The following is a 15,383-nucleotide window of genomic DNA, read 5'->3' on the forward strand; positions in this document are numbered from 1 at the left end:
ACTGCAAATCAGAAAAGTGCCAGAACCACCGAGCAGAAATCTCAGGGCAAGTGTCAGAGGGGACAGCAGGGTGTCGGGCCTCTGTGTGCAGACCAACCAAGTACTCTGGGCTCGAGGGGTGTGCACTGGAGCTGTTTCATAGCCATGCCCTGCAACAGATGACATCAGAGGCAGCTCTTTCTTGTTGTGTGTTTGGGGTCTGCTTATTTACTTGTTTGCTTGCTTGTTTTATAAAACAGAAGGAAGAAGGAAGGAAGGAAGGAAGGAAGGAAGGAAGGAAGGAAGGAAGGAAGGAAGGGAGGGAAGAAGGAAGGGAGGGAGGGAGGGAGGGAGGGAGGGAGGGAGGGAGGGAGGGAGGGAGGGAGGGAGGGAGGGACCAGAGCGGAAAGTGAGCCAGCCTGGTCCTGGTCTTGGGTATTAGGCTCTTAGAGGTGTGAGCATTTAGTAAGAAAACATGGGCTGGTTGGAACATGTGTGGTGGCTGAAGCCATTGAGAGGAAGGAGCGCTCAGCTGCCACAGAGGCACATGCACAGTGGTTGCCCTCAGTCTTGTTAATGTTGCCTTGTAAATGCAAGGTCCATACTTTGAAGCCCATCTATTTGTTTGTGTAAACAAAATTAAATCTGCTTCCCTTTCTCTACTCCCAGAATGATGACTCCGAGACTAATTATTATTAAATGCCTATGCCATAAGCTTTGGCTCATTCTCTGACTAGCTCATAACTTATTTAACCCATTCAAACTAGTCTATGCCTTGCATACAGTTAGTTTACCTCTCCTTTAGTCCTGGTCCCCTGCTCCCATAGCATCTTCCTCGGCGTCTCTCTCAGGGTCTCCCTCGAATCACCCTCAGCATTTCTCTGTTCTATCCTGAGTTCAGCTACCTGCTGGTTTATATCTATCTCCCCATGACATTCCTGATACTCTCACTCTCTCCCAGAATCCTCTCTCTCTTCCTGCCAGTGTCCCGCCTCCTATTTCCTGACCCAGCACATTGGCCATCAGCACTGCTTATAAAATATTCTCTCTACATGGTTTCTAAAGACTGAGCATAGGGTCCCATCAGTGGTTATTAATGATGCATGATGAGGACTGGCCCTTTGGCAGGGCCCCTCATTCAGGAGAGGCAAATTTCAAAATAGCTCTGAAGGTGAAGAAGGGCCATGGTGCTGATGACCTCCTTTCTGGAAGGCCCTTTCTTTTCTCCAAAGCTGCTACACTCCTCTGGTTTCTGTGGTTCTTTTTCCCAAGCCATAGTGGGGAGGTAAGAGTGCACCTGGCCCAGAAAAGGTAGGCATTGGGCAGAACCACTCTTCTCCCATCGGGTCTCCCCTTTTCTCCTACTGTGCCTTCCCCTGTTACAAGAAAGAAATTCTAAAGGAAAGGAGATTGGACTTTACCTCCCAGCACATTCTAATCCCCCTTAACACAACCCACAGAAGCTTATGAGTCCCAGACGCCATCCTCAGAACCAAGGCAGATGCATACATAGAGAATTAAAACTCATTTCCAAAGCTGCTGTGCTCGTCCTCTGCAGAGCGGCTTCCTCAGGGAGGAAGACTTGGAGGAGAAAGTGTTTGTCTCAGGTAGAAAATTGCAAGAGTCTGATGGTTTCAGAGAGTTGCTGCCTGTGCCTTTATTTGATGGCTTGAAGAAAGAAGCTGGGTGTGTCTAGGGGGAGCCAGCGTCATATCCCATCATGCTCCAGAAGTATCAGTCTTGTGAGTCATAAGAGAGTCCACCTTGCTTTCTAGTAGTGTTTAGAACCACAAAGCTCTTGGTAGGCAAAACCAAGCAAAACAAGCTTACTTGACCTTAGGGCATCCTTTAAAGTATTTCTTACCTTGCTATTGATTTAGGGCTTCTGTGGAGCACTTGACGCTCACCTCCTGGAGCCTGTAGGTCAGAGCTGGGTTTCGCCCTGGCACATGACCTGATTTCACCTGAGCCCACTCACTGGCTTGATTTTCTGCTTTTTCCCACTAGGGTTCCTGGAGGAGCTGGGTCACCCTGGAATAATGTGCTTGGAGGGTCTCCATTGGCCAAGGGAATGGCCACCATTATGCACCCTGGAGGTGGAAGTCTGAGCAGCCCAGCCACTGCCACCAGGTCTGCTCTGCCTCTCACCACACTGCAGGACCATATGCAGCACCCAGCCACCTCCCTACCAACAGGCAGCTGCCTTCGACACACAGCTCAACCAGCAGCCAGCCAAGCTGGGGGCACCACCATCCCAACAGGTATGGACACAAACTCCCAGGGATTCTCCCTGATAGGAATCAACTAGGGGTTTCTGGGGTGTAAATCATGAGGTCTGTTCTGGGCTAGATCTCTCACAAGTCAGCATGTGGGGAAAGTCAAGTCTGCTTCCCCTAACCCGGAATCTTCTGATCTCCAGCATGGGCTCTGCCTTCTGGTGCCTGTACTGGCAGCTGAAGAGGCGTGGAGGGTTTACAGACCCACGCACATTGTCTGCAAGAAGGTGCCGTGGAGAGCAAGGTTGGGAAAGGGTCTCCCAGTACCTTTCCTAGAGACACTGCTGTAACCTGCCCATGGATGTCTTCACTGCCAGGCACGTTAAGGTCTCCTGGAAGACAGTGTCTTCCAGGGGAAGTCGGATGAGGAGAACCAACCAGAGACGCTCTTTTTGAAAGCATATTGAGAGTAGCAAGCGTGATGACCAGCCAGTCTGCTTGTAGGTAGCATGAGATGGAAAGAAACCATGGGTAGACAGAAGATAATGACTCTGCCTGGAAGCTTAGCACAGAGCAGGTAAGAATTACTTAAATGGCAAGACCCTCTCAGGAGTCCACATCAACATGGCTCCGCAGAGCCACTGACATTACCACTGCCCAGTGACAATAACCCAAAGTAAGAAGGTATAACCCAGCGTTTCTCTTCCCTCCTTTCCCTACTATCCAAGAAACTGTATCTTTTCCTCAAAGTGCAGATGAGGGAGGAAACATGAATTCTTTGGAGCAAAGATACAGCATTTGTATAGGAGTTAGCCAGACCATGGCCCAGTCGAGGGCCTCCAGAAAGCAGCTTCCTGCATGTAAGACTCTCTGTGTATGTGTTCCCCAGTCATGATCAATGGGCCTCTGTGTATGCTGGAGGAAGGGTTTGTTAAAATCACATCCATTCACCCACCCATCGGATCTGAAACTCAGAAAGATATTCTGCCCTCACACTCATATGATAAATGGAAGCTTACACGAGGTGAGAAGAGTGGGCAGACCCTTGTAGTCAGAATTTGATGTGGATCGTTTTGAGAGCATGGCATTGACACCTACTCAACAGACAGGATGCCATTCCCACTCTTGGGTCCTCACTCACTGACTCACTGACTCACTGACTCACTGACTCACTGACTCACTGACTGACAAACTCCCTCAGGAAATCGATGCCATCTTGGAGGGAGGTCTGAGTACTGGGGAAGGCAAGGTCAAGGTCAGACATATGGGAGAAAGTAGGGGCGGGGACAGTCCTGAGAATGAGCTAATGCCAGGATGAACAGCCAAGTAACTCAAACAGTGGAGGAAGAAAGGGCACGCTTGAGGCGAAAGAAAGGAGGGGAGTGAACAAGGAAGGTGTGGGAGAGAGCAACTTCAGGCAGCTGCCTGTGTAAACCTTTTTCTTCCCTTCCATGTGGTTGCAGATGCCCATGGTCAACAAGCAGGACAATCTTAGTGTAACGAGAAGAGTAGGGAGATGGGTAAAGAACGACATCCACATAACACAGTGTAGTGACTGTAATAACTGTTGTATTTCATTACTAGTTGCTACTGTTGGTCCCACAGTATGCACAGTATGCCTACTTTGTAAGTCGAAAGGTGTTATAAGCATATATATATATATATATATATATATATATATATATATATACATATATATATATGTTATATATTCTGTTTTTCATATATCTGAAAAACAGAATATATGGAGTTTCGTACTAGTTGTGTGATTTGAGGTAAACAGAGGCAGTCTTTGGAGAGCCCCTTCTAATAGAAGACAACTGCATCTCTGTCCAAGCAGAGCACACAACAGCCTGGTTGAAGGCAGGTGCTTGAGTGGCAGTTAGACCTACACTTGAATGCTGAGGCTGTCAACATCACTAGAACCTCAGCTTCTCCTTCTGTAAAATGGGAAGATCGGTTGTGTTCACTGCCTTGGATGATCCTGTGTGGATGCTAGTAGTGTACCCAACACCTAGCTATTCTGTAGAGGTCAGGAGTGTCTAACAATTAGGAAGGAAGAAGACAACAGTGATCGTTATGTAGGTTCTAAGGAGTGTGGAGTCTTAGGGCTGTGCAGGGGCATACCTCTGTACTCTGAAGCACTTTAAAGCAGTGGTGTAGCATCTTACCAGAGACCACCATGACACAAGGAAAAGACCTGCTATACAGCCTGCACCTAAAACACGAACCAGCCAAAGAGGGCGAGCAGCCTGGCAGGGTCTGATCCGGCCGCCTGGGCAGAGGACAGTGAGCAACTTGTAAGGCACAGTAGTTCTGTCTAAGATAGGAACTCCAAGATGGACTCAAGAATCTAGAGGAACCAAGTCCAGAGTCCAGGTTCTGAAGCAGGTTGCCTTGGGAGAATGAGGGTGCCATGCCCAGCCCAGAAGAAGTGGCTTATGGAGAGACGGCACAGGTGTGGAGGCTGAGGCTCTGAGACAGGCAGTGAGTATGTGAGCCCTGGGTGTGCAAGCATTGAGTATGTGAGCCCCGGGTGTGTAGGCGGTGAGTATGTGAGCCCTGGGTGTGCAGGCAGTGAGTATGTGAGCCCTGGGTGTGCAGGCGGTGAGTATGTGAGCCCCGGGTGTGCAGGCAGTGAGTATGTGAGCACCGGGTGTGCAGGCAGTGAGTATGTGAGCACCGGGTGTGCAAGCATTGAGTATGTGAGCCCCGGGTGTGCAGGCGGTGAGTATGTGAGCCCTGGGTGTGCTCGCTATCTTGGAACAATATTCTGTTGTGAGAGTGATAGCCTATATGAAGAATATCTCCATCTCTCCCTCCCTCCCTTCATCTCCTCCTATGGCTTTTTGTCTCACAAACGTACCCCACACTGGCAGAAGGTGGTTTCACTGGCCCAGGCTTCTCTGTTAGGATACAAGATGCACTTAGGCTAGGTCTGGAAATACATGTTCCTGTACATGCTTCCCCTGGAAAGGGACTGCACAGGGAGCCATGTATATCACTTTGAGAGTGAAAGAAATGGTTAGAACATTCAGCTTTTCAGGTACAATAGGAAAGAAGTCTTGTTCGCCATCAGAGGAGCCTGCCATCAGTGGCTTCAGGGCAGACTCTGGTGCCCAATGTCTAGCACCGTCAGTGAGCACAGGGTAGATTCAGACAGCTGCTGTCTGACATTATCGATGAGAGTCCAGAGTGAAGTTCTTGGGGGATTTTATAATAGTAGCCATGTCTCGAAGAAACAGAACTGGCACCAAGCAATGTTTTTCTATGTACTGCCCTGTCAGTGAGCCCCAAGTCCAACTCTAGTGAGCCAGATGCCCCTTAAACTGCCCACCAGTCTTATGTGAGTATTTGGTTTTTTTGCTTATATTAGCGAAAATCCAAGCCTATTCTATGCCTGTTGCAACCTGGACACAACCTGCACAGCTGTCCTGGACCCCTCATCCCCATCTCCCACCCTCCAACCAGCCACACTCACACTACTGTTAGGTGCTGTGCTGTGTCCCTTGGTACCCTCAAGTTAGAGATGCAGCTTTTGTGTCTGGCTAAGCATTTCCAGCTGAGTTTCCAGGCCGGTCAGCAGCTTTCCAAGATGTTGAACTGGAAAATGCTGAACAAGTGGATACTCCCATCCTTTTGCTTACAAACATCCCCTCATTCGCTCAGCCCAGCCAGCATGCCATACAAGTCCGTCTAAGCTGAGCAGCCCTGTTGGCACAGCAGTCTCGGGTTAACTGCCACACAATAGCCTTTCCACACCAAGACTCACTGATGCTTTCCCAGTTCAAACAGAAAGTGAAGCCCTGCCAGTCATTACTCCTGTGCCCGATGACAAGCAGTATCAAAAGAAATGGGTTTGGCTCCGGGCAGCGCAACACTGTGCACTGTCCGTCACCATGGCAACTACGGCGTTGTGACAAGCATTCCCTTCTGCCGGCTTAATTTTACATGTGAGGAGTGTGAGATGTGGGATGGCTAAGTGGCTGCCCCAGTGCTGTGACCGAATGCTTGTCCCTGTGCCATTGTGCTGTTGTCACGACCAGGTTAAAGAATAGCTCCTACCAATGGCCCATCAGTACATTAAATGCCACTGGGTTCCCACAGCATTTTCCACTTTTATTCTGCATTTAGAGAGAAAAACACCATTGACAGTACAAGTAATGGATTGTTCACTGCTGTAATTGCCCATTTCAGTAGCTCTTAGCCCTGCGTTGGGGCTGCGGGGGGACGTTCCAGCAGTGTTCTCATCTTAGCCCAAGGCAGGCAGTTTGACAAAGGCACAATTGCATTGGCCATAGCGTCCAATATGATTAATTTTACTTAATGTACCTCCCTCTTGCAAAAGCACAGCACCCCCTGCACAGTGCTCATGTCCTTTGTGTACTCAGGGTAGCACTTTGCCAGGGTGAGAGTCCCATGCGGACATCTGTTCATCCAAAACAGATCACAGAAAGCAAACAGACACCATCATCACCAGGGAAAGAACTAAGTGCAGACACAGGGCACCTGAGGCAGTTAAGGAGGAAAACAGGCTCCAGCAGTAGTTTGAAACTGCATGCTAGAGGCATAGGTGGGCTGGTAAGGAAACATGAAGAGAGACGTTTAATTCATTCAAATCCAGAGGGCAGGAGCCAGGGTAGGAAAGGGGCAAGAAACGTTTCCAAGAGGTCACCATCCCTTTCCAAGGCAGGTTGGTGTAGTGTAGGCAGGCAGGGTAGGAAGAGTGTTCAGAAGGAGGACCAGCCTGGGCAATGCATGGCCCTGAAAACAGCACCCCCGACCCCCGTGCTCCCATAGGGTAACATCATGGAGTTTGTCGTGAGTCTGAGATGTGGGAGGAGCAGCCCAGTATGGATGGATTAGTGGAATTCAGCATGCACTCGGGAGCAGGCTGTCTAGACAGAAGGCATGTAAAGAGCTATGAGGCAGGCATTTGGGAAGTGAGAGGGGTTCGTGCAGGAGAACCAAGACAGGCTGTAGTGGAAGAAAGGCAAGCAGGCACACACCACGAGGATTCTCTCAGGTGTGACAGAGAGGGTTTTATCTGGGGTGGGGGGACAGGGAGAGTTTTAAAAAGCAGATGCAGATTGGAAAGAGAATGGATTTACCCTCCTACTCAAAGCTACTAAAACCTCAGCTATATATGGCACAGCTTCTGAGACACTAGACTTAGATAACCAAGGATGGTTGGTTGTCTAAGGAAGACTTGAGGACAGTCCAACAAAGCCTCATGGGGGCCCATGATGGGCCCAGTGGCTGGAGCTACAGATTGGAGGTCCAGAGAGGAAAGCTGCTCGGAGACAGCTCCGGGTGCTCCTGAAGTAATCAGCATGTGTGTGTGAACACATTGCCCAGTGCCAAGACAAGAAGGGGAGAGAGGATCGGCACTGACAGAGCCCACAATATGCACATGCCAGAAATGGTGCCCACTTTCCCAGTCACACCGGGGAAGAATAGTGTTCCACACATTCGTGAGACCAATGAATTTGGCCTCTATGGGAATGGACCATGGCTCCAGTTCTAATATATAGGAAAGGCAAAGAGCAAAAGGCTCAGACTACTTCCAATTCACTTAAACTAAACACAAGACAAAACTCAAGGATATTCATTGCTATAGAGAAATACCTAACCCTTTAAAACCATGGAAACCAGCAGGTTGGCTATTAAATCACTAGCTGCATAAACAGCACAGAGGACACGGCCCACAGGACACACTCTAGAGGACATGGCCCACAGGACACACTCTAGAGGACACGGCCCACAGGACACACTCTAGAGGACATGGCCCACAGGACACACTCTAGAGGACACGGCCCACAGGACACACTCTAGAGGACACGGCCCACAGGACACACTCTAGAGGACACGGCCCACAGGACACACTCTAGAGGACACGGCCCACAGGACACACTCTAGAGGACACACTCTAGAGGACACGGCCCACAGGACACACTCTAGAGGACACAGCCCACAGGACACGGCCCACAACCAGACAATTAGTGATCAAACAGGCATTTGAAAATTGGGCATTTGAAGACATTGAAACAGATAGAGCTATATTCTAGACATTCATAAAGTTGAGACTGGAAAGTGTTGAAAGGAATAAAATTAAACATCTAGAACAAAGACAGTGCAATGGAATTGGGCAGCACCAAAGAAAGATATTAATGAATTGAAGGTGTTGCTATAGAAACTACAAAAAAAAGAAAAGAAAAAGAAAACAAGAAATGGATAAAAGAGGTTTTGTTAAAGCCACAAAGAAAACAGTCTGGTGATGTAGAAGCCGACAGAGTAGGAGAGAGTCACTCCTGGCAGGGCATCTGATAAGGGGTTCATACTCCAAAAAATAAAGAGCCAATAAGACAGGCGACCCAAGTAAAAATGGGCATGCATCCTAATGGAGAATTCTCAAAAGAAAAAATAAGAATGCCTAGGAAATACCTTAATAGTGTTCAATAAACATAGCAATTAGGAAAATGCAAATTAAAACTACATTTCATCTTACTCCAGCCGGAATAGCTGTGATTAAAAAACAACCAATGACAAATGGGGCAGATGATGTGGGAAGAGGGCTCCCTCGATGTTGGCAGGATCAGAAGCTAGTCCAGGCACTCTGGACATGCATGTGAAGGATGCTCAGTGAGCTAACAGTAATGTCCCGTGTGGCCCAGCTATGCCACTCCTTGGCATATTATCTAAAGGACTGCCACACCTACTCCCCTTGCTCAGCCATCTTCATTGCTGTTCCAGTCACCATAGCCAAGAAGCAGAATCTACCTGAGTGTCGTCAGCAGGTACATGGGTAAAGACAGTGTGGTGCATATATGCAATAGAACTCTAAAATGAAATTGTGAAATTTGAAGCTAGAACTAGAAAACATTATATTGAGTGAGGTGACGCAGCCTCCAGAAAATAAACACGGCATACTCTCTCTCATTTGTGGTATCTGGTTCCAAATCCTTAGATAAGAACATCGCCTGGAGTAACCACAGAGACCAGGAACCTAGGAGATCGGGTTGGGGAGAGGAGCGCTGGGGGTGGGGGGGGGGGAGATTAGCAGGACGCAGTGCTATAAAAGGGGAAATGGGAAACCAACAGTGGGGTGCTAGCCAGGGGTAAGGAAGGGAAGAGGAATAAATTACAATAAGGTCGAAGTAGTCATAGGGACAAAGCATTTTATAAGCTTGCTTCAAAATATATATTAGAGACATATGTGCACATACATGTGTATATACATATACATGAATGTATATGTAAAATGAAGTAATGCCACTTGAAATGACAATGAGCATAGACTAACAGAATCCCTACCACCAGGTATGGAAAACCTCCTTTTAAGTTGCTGGTCAGAAAACAGCCCTTGGTCAGAAGGGTTCGGAAACTCCTAAATCTGTAGAAGCTGTTGCCATTGCCCCGATTGCCCCACAGAACGTGACCACAGACACAGGACTCAGAGGACCCAACTGTGAGCAGTACTGGAAGCCTCCTCCCTGGGAACTAGCTCTCATAGTATGGGAAGGTGCTGTGCAAGCCGCCAAGGGAGAAAAGCAATCAGTGGTCCTCCCTAGCTTAGCTATAAATCCTGTGAACCATAGCTTGGGAAGGACCCCCAGCCATCTAACTGAACTCAGGGCCTGCTCAGAGGGAGGGAATCAGGCCTGGTACTGTAAACCCAGCCAGTAGCTAATGTGGTCTTAGAGGACTGCCACTTTCCTAAAGCAGGGTGATTTCCTACTCCATCTAAGTCCTTGTCTTTATCTGCACATGTAACGCTCACCCACCACCAAAGACACTTGCATTATAGCAGATGGAGACCATTACAGGCATTTGCAACAGATGGAAACAGTGACTGGTGTTGGGGTGCTGAACCCCAAGCTCAGGGAACACTGCTGAAGACAGAGTGGAAAGATCCTTAGAGCCAGAGGATAAGGATACCTGCTGCTGGAGAGTGTCTCATCTACACAACAGGGAGGCCGAAGCTATGAATCTCAGCATTGTGACTGCCCACACAAACATACACAATGACAGTGTCCGCTGACAAGGCCCCACCCCTGTAAAGAGTTACAGGAAATTAATGGCTGCTAAGAAAAATCTCCAGGGATAAGGACCCTGATAGGTTATCCAATCTCATTTGGTCAACTACTAAATGGAGATCTCTCGATCTCTCTCTCTCTCTCTCTCTCTCTCTCTCTCTCTCTCTCTCTCTCTCTCTCTCTCTCTCTCCCTCCTCTCTCTCGTGTGTGTGTGTGTGTGTGTGTGTGTAAATTAAAGAGGAAGCAGTGAAATTTGAGAGGAAGCATGAACAGGAGAAAGAATAGGGAGGGGTGAAAAGTATGTAAAATGATGTAAGTACAGTATTCGCCCACAAAATTCTCCAAAACGTAAAATTATAAAATTAAACAGAGCATCAGTGAGCAATTGAACCAGCTTAAATAACCCAATATATGTATAATTCAAACTCTTGAAGGGCAAAGAGGTGGGAAAGAAATATAATGTAAAGAAAGATGACCAAAGTTGCTCTAAATTTGGTGAAACTTACACATTCATACCTTAAAAGCAGTTGGTGGGTTCTAAAACAGAAGCGCACTTTAAAAAAAAAAAACTACAGCAAGGCAAATCATAACCAAATTGCTCAAAATCGATGATGAATGAAATCTTAAACATAGAGAAGTGATGTTGGGAGCAGTGAAGTAAGTAGTAGGTATTTTGTCGAGAGGCTACTCGAGAGGGCTGGGAGAAGGCAGAAGAGCACTCATCAATCTCGGTTTCTACGTCCAGCAACAATTATCTTAGAAAGTGAAAACGAAGTAAAGAAAGCCATTCAGATGCAGTGACACTTACACATATTATCAGGGAGAGTGCCACACAATGAGAATTGTTCAAAGCTTGTTTAAAATTAAAAAATAAAAAAGGTCCACTTTGCAAAGTAAAGCACCCAAAGTGTGAAGTCCATAAATTAAAGCACAAGGGCTTTTCCTAGCACTTATGTCTCTCAAGTACAACTGAGAGTTTAAACATGATCAAAATAATATGGTTATAGGATTTAAGCTTATATAAAATTAAAATCTATACTAGACAAAACGACAAAAGCCAGGGAGAGCAAGGGGAGCGCTGTACGCTATAGGCTCTTCTGTTGTCTTGGAAAGAGGCCGTGACATAGGCAAGCAGCCATGGCACACGGAAGCAGCGTTACCGTAAAGGAGGTGACCCAGTCCAAAGAAAGGTAGAAGTAGCAGAAGGAAGAGAGAATGCATGGGTAAAAGAGGAAAAGTACAGTACAGGGAGCGATGGCTTAATCCTACGAATCAGCACATTAAACATCCGTGGTCTAAGTAGACTCAAATAGAGCTAGGGTTGGGATCTCAGATTTTATTAAAAGCAAGCAAACAAAATCAGTACCAACTCGTGGTGTGAACGAGAGACATGCTTTCCTACCTTAAAATCACAGTCCGTACTGAATGGAGAAGGCAGGATCTACATGTATGGCCACATGTGTCATGGACGCTACATGGACGCTACATAGCTACAACTGCCTGCAGCTTCTCCAGGGCACACGGTGCACACATGTGGCAATACTGCTCTCACACAGACGGTGGCCTCACTGTAATTACCTCCGTGGTCCCTAGTTTATAAAGAAGAAAATGAGATTCAGAAGTGTTTGGTGACTGGTGGAAGGAAGTTGCCAAAGACTGAGATTCGGATCTGTCCATCCTGGCTCCCTCCTCCCATTTCCTCTGAGAGTGGAGACCGAAGCGAGAAGAATCACTCCATTTGCACTCTGAGGGAGGCTCACATCGGGCAGCTCCAATATTTTGCTTTGCTTCACGTTTCAGGAGAGAACCAAGGGTATTGATTTGGAAATTATTAAGTCAATCATAGCCAGGACAACATGCAAATATAGATTCTGTCAGTAATGAGACTGAAATGCACTGTGCTGATAATATTAATCAAAAGAAAATTAATGTCCTAATGTCCAACAGGAGAATGTAAAGCCATGAATCGCTGGGGATGGGGGTGACTACAAAGTAGCCAGGAGCCCATTAACATGTCGTAACAATTCTAAATATTAATGCACCAAATCATAAAGCTTCAAAAATACATAAGCAACAATAGATAAAGCTGCTGAAATAGAGAAACCACGAAGGTAAGATTGCAGTCTCACTGTTGGTAACAGTATAGGTTATTAGTACAATCATAACCACTTGATTTAATTAGCATTTAGGGTATACCCTACCCATCAACATCAAAATACACATTGTTTTTCAACTGTACACACAACGTTTTCATGCAAACTCCTAGTCCGGGCCATAAATGTAAATCTCAGTCTGTGTAAAGGGACTTGACAGACTACATTCCCCACCACAGTAGAGATGAATTGGAAATCAGTGTCACAGATAATTGTTTGAAAACATAATAATATACTTCAAAACAATCAGTGGATCAAAGAAGAAATAAGGATTGGAAACATTTTGAGATGACTGGAGAACACAACATATCGAGATCTGAGGAATTCAGCCGATGCGGTCTTTGAGAAGGAATTTACAGCATCTTCACTGTATCAAGTTATAGCCTTAGGCTAAATGGAGTGATGAGCACAGGGGAGTGAAGCAGAGAAGTGGTGGGAGAATTAACTAAGCTAGGCAAGACTTGTCTTTGTTTGCCATTGCTGTGATGAGACACCGTGGCCAAGGCAACTCTTACAAAGCCGAACGTTTAGTTGGGGCTGGCTTACAGTCTCGGAGGTTCAGTCCATTATCATCATGGCGGGAAGCATGGCAGTGCGCAGGCAGACGTGGTGCTGGAGAAGAACCTGAGAATTCTACATCTTAGCTGAAGGCAGCCAGGAGGAGACTCTCTTCTGCACTGGGGCAAAGCCTGAGTTCTAGGAGGCCTCAAAGCCCACCTACACAGTGACACACTTCCTCCAGCAAGGCCATACCTCCTAACAGTGCCACTCCCATAGACCAAGCATATTGAAACTACCACAGGGGCCCTTTGAGAAGATAATAATCAAACTGATAAACCTCTGGCCACCTGAACTAAGTAAAAGGGGAAAAAATGAAAGTCAACATCACCAGAGATTTTTTAAAAAGTAGTATTTTAGAATCTATCTGATAATTATTGTAAAAGCTTTATGTGAATAAGTTCAATCAATAGAATGGACATATTCAAATAGCCCATAAAGATATAAATCATCGAGGTATTCAACAAGAAATAACCTGAGTAGGCCTATAGTTACAAAAGAAACTGAGTTTCTAGTTTAAAAACACCCACAAAGAAAGTTCTGGGGATACGTTAGTTCATTGGTAGATTATTCAAAATAGTCAAGGAAGACACTATGTTTACATTTAAATACAAAACAATGGGGCATTAATAAAACAATTTCTGGACTTTGTTAAAAAATTGATAGAGGGGAAAATATTTCGCATCTCTTTCCATAAAATTAATCCAATATTAATAAAAATTTATAAGACAATAAAATCACAAACCATATTGAATTTGGCAATGAATGAGAAGGTAGTGTCCCACATGTGGGTATCCCAGGAGTGCACAATAACCTGAAACAGCCTATGCACTTCATCTTGGTAATGGACAAGTGTGATTGTCTCAGACAAAGAGCATTTCTCACAACCCAGTGTCTACTTCCTATTTAAAGAACACTGGAGAAAGAGGGAGAGCCGTGAGCTTGTTTGATGAAAGTTCTCTGTGAGAACCCAGATGTCCTTCCTCACACTTGATGGTGAGAGAGGAGGCTTTCCTCAGGTCAGGAGGAAGACCCTCGCTGGGGTGGAGTGGGAAGGTGACGAGACTGGGAAGGTTTCAGACGTAAAGATCTTATATATGGAAAGCCCTACGGAACACACACGCATGCGTGCACGCATGCACACACGCACCAACTCAAAAATTAGTTCAGCATTGCAAAGCTACAAAAGCAGCATACAAAGAAAGTTGTATTTCTGTATTTGTATGGCCAGGTCTCCAGAGCTGTGGACCCAACTAGTAATGGATCAAAACTATTTGAGGGAAAAACATCTGGACTGAACATGTATAGACTCCATTACTCCTGGTTAGTCTCATTAGATTCTGTCAGCTGACCAGGACCAGCCCATTCTCTCTGGCTACCATACTTTGTCCCTCCCTACTCTAAACTCTGATTGTAAAGAACTCGCCCTGCTGTCCCTAGGCAATCTTAAACTACTTCAGACCCACCTCAGGGCTGCCTTCTTCCTCCGTGCTTTGCTCGTTCCCTGGGGCTGTTTTGTTTAGTTGGGATGGAGTCTCACTCTGTAGCCCTGGCAGGCCTGGAGCTCCCTGTTTAGACAGACGAGGCTGGACTCTGGCTCACCCATGCTGGGATTAATGGCAAGTAGCACTGTGCCTGCCTCCTGCAGGACACTTGGACTCCCTGCCCCTTCTCTCCCACCCTAAAAATCGAACACCAGCAGCAGACCAGCAGTCCAAAGTTAAGCTTGTCAAGCAAACTACCTTACTGGGCACACTTCTGAAACATGGGTGAGCACTTCCTTACAGGAACGTGAATGACTCCAGGATAGTTGCTTCACAACTGAGCGTGAATGCTTAAAGTTCCCTGTACAAGTTATAGTCGATCCGTCAGCCCGAGAGTCTCTCCTCCCCTCCATACTGCTTATGTAACCTACAGTGAGTTTCAGTACAACCATGGCTACACAGAATTGAGAAATCCTGTCTCAAAAATACAATAAATAATACAAAACAAAAACAGGAAATATTTCAAAGCACAAGAAAAAACTAACACATAAAAGGTAAGCAATATAGTGAAAAAAAAATCAGAAATAGACATACGGGGCAAGGAAAGGTCTTCTGAAGCAAGGAGTAAAATACAGATTTGTGTGAACACACACATACCAGAGAGAGGTGAGGGGGCAGGCTGGGGGGTGCGGGGGAACAAGCAAGCAAGCAAGCAGGAGCTGGGGTAGGCAGCAGGGATGGCCAGAGAGGAAAGACATCCAGTTTTAAATTTGGGAAAAGGGAGCTATGTAGGTAGCACAGGCTGTGGGGTGTATGTATTGGAGCTATGTGAAGGGATAAACCAAGATCACAGGAGAGAGGTAAACAGGTTGACAGGGCAGCATCAGGGTGGAGTGCGGTGCTCACAATGCCCATGGAGGGACTTCTGCACAGAAAGTAGAGCGACAGGAGACAGAA

At 46.5% G+C, this 15,383-nt stretch overlaps 1 protein-coding gene across 9 annotated transcripts in view; it reads left to right on the forward strand.

Annotated features, from left to right (window-relative positions):
- The window catches only part of Sh3rf3 (SH3 domain containing ring finger 3), a 335,379-nt gene that overhangs the window by 280,635 nt on the left and 39,361 nt on the right, over positions 1-15,383 (forward strand). For 6 of the 9 annotated variants that reach the window (XM_017601803.3, XM_039099198.2, XM_017601804.3 and 3 more), the window contains one exon: positions 1,987-2,240. In XM_017601803.3, coding sequence (XP_017457292.1) covers positions 1,987-2,240 — 254 coding nt within the window. Of the gene's footprint in view, positions 1-1,986; positions 2,241-2,398; positions 14,408-15,383 lie in introns of those variants that run through there. The other 3 variants (XM_063279663.1, XR_010061102.1, XM_039099199.2) reach the window with 3 other exon arrangements.

The sequence above is a fragment of the Rattus norvegicus genome, chromosome 20 (assembly GCF_036323735.1).
Source record: "Rattus norvegicus strain BN/NHsdMcwi chromosome 20, GRCr8, whole genome shotgun sequence".
Taxonomy (NCBI): Eukaryota; Metazoa; Chordata; class Mammalia; order Rodentia; family Muridae; genus Rattus; species Rattus norvegicus.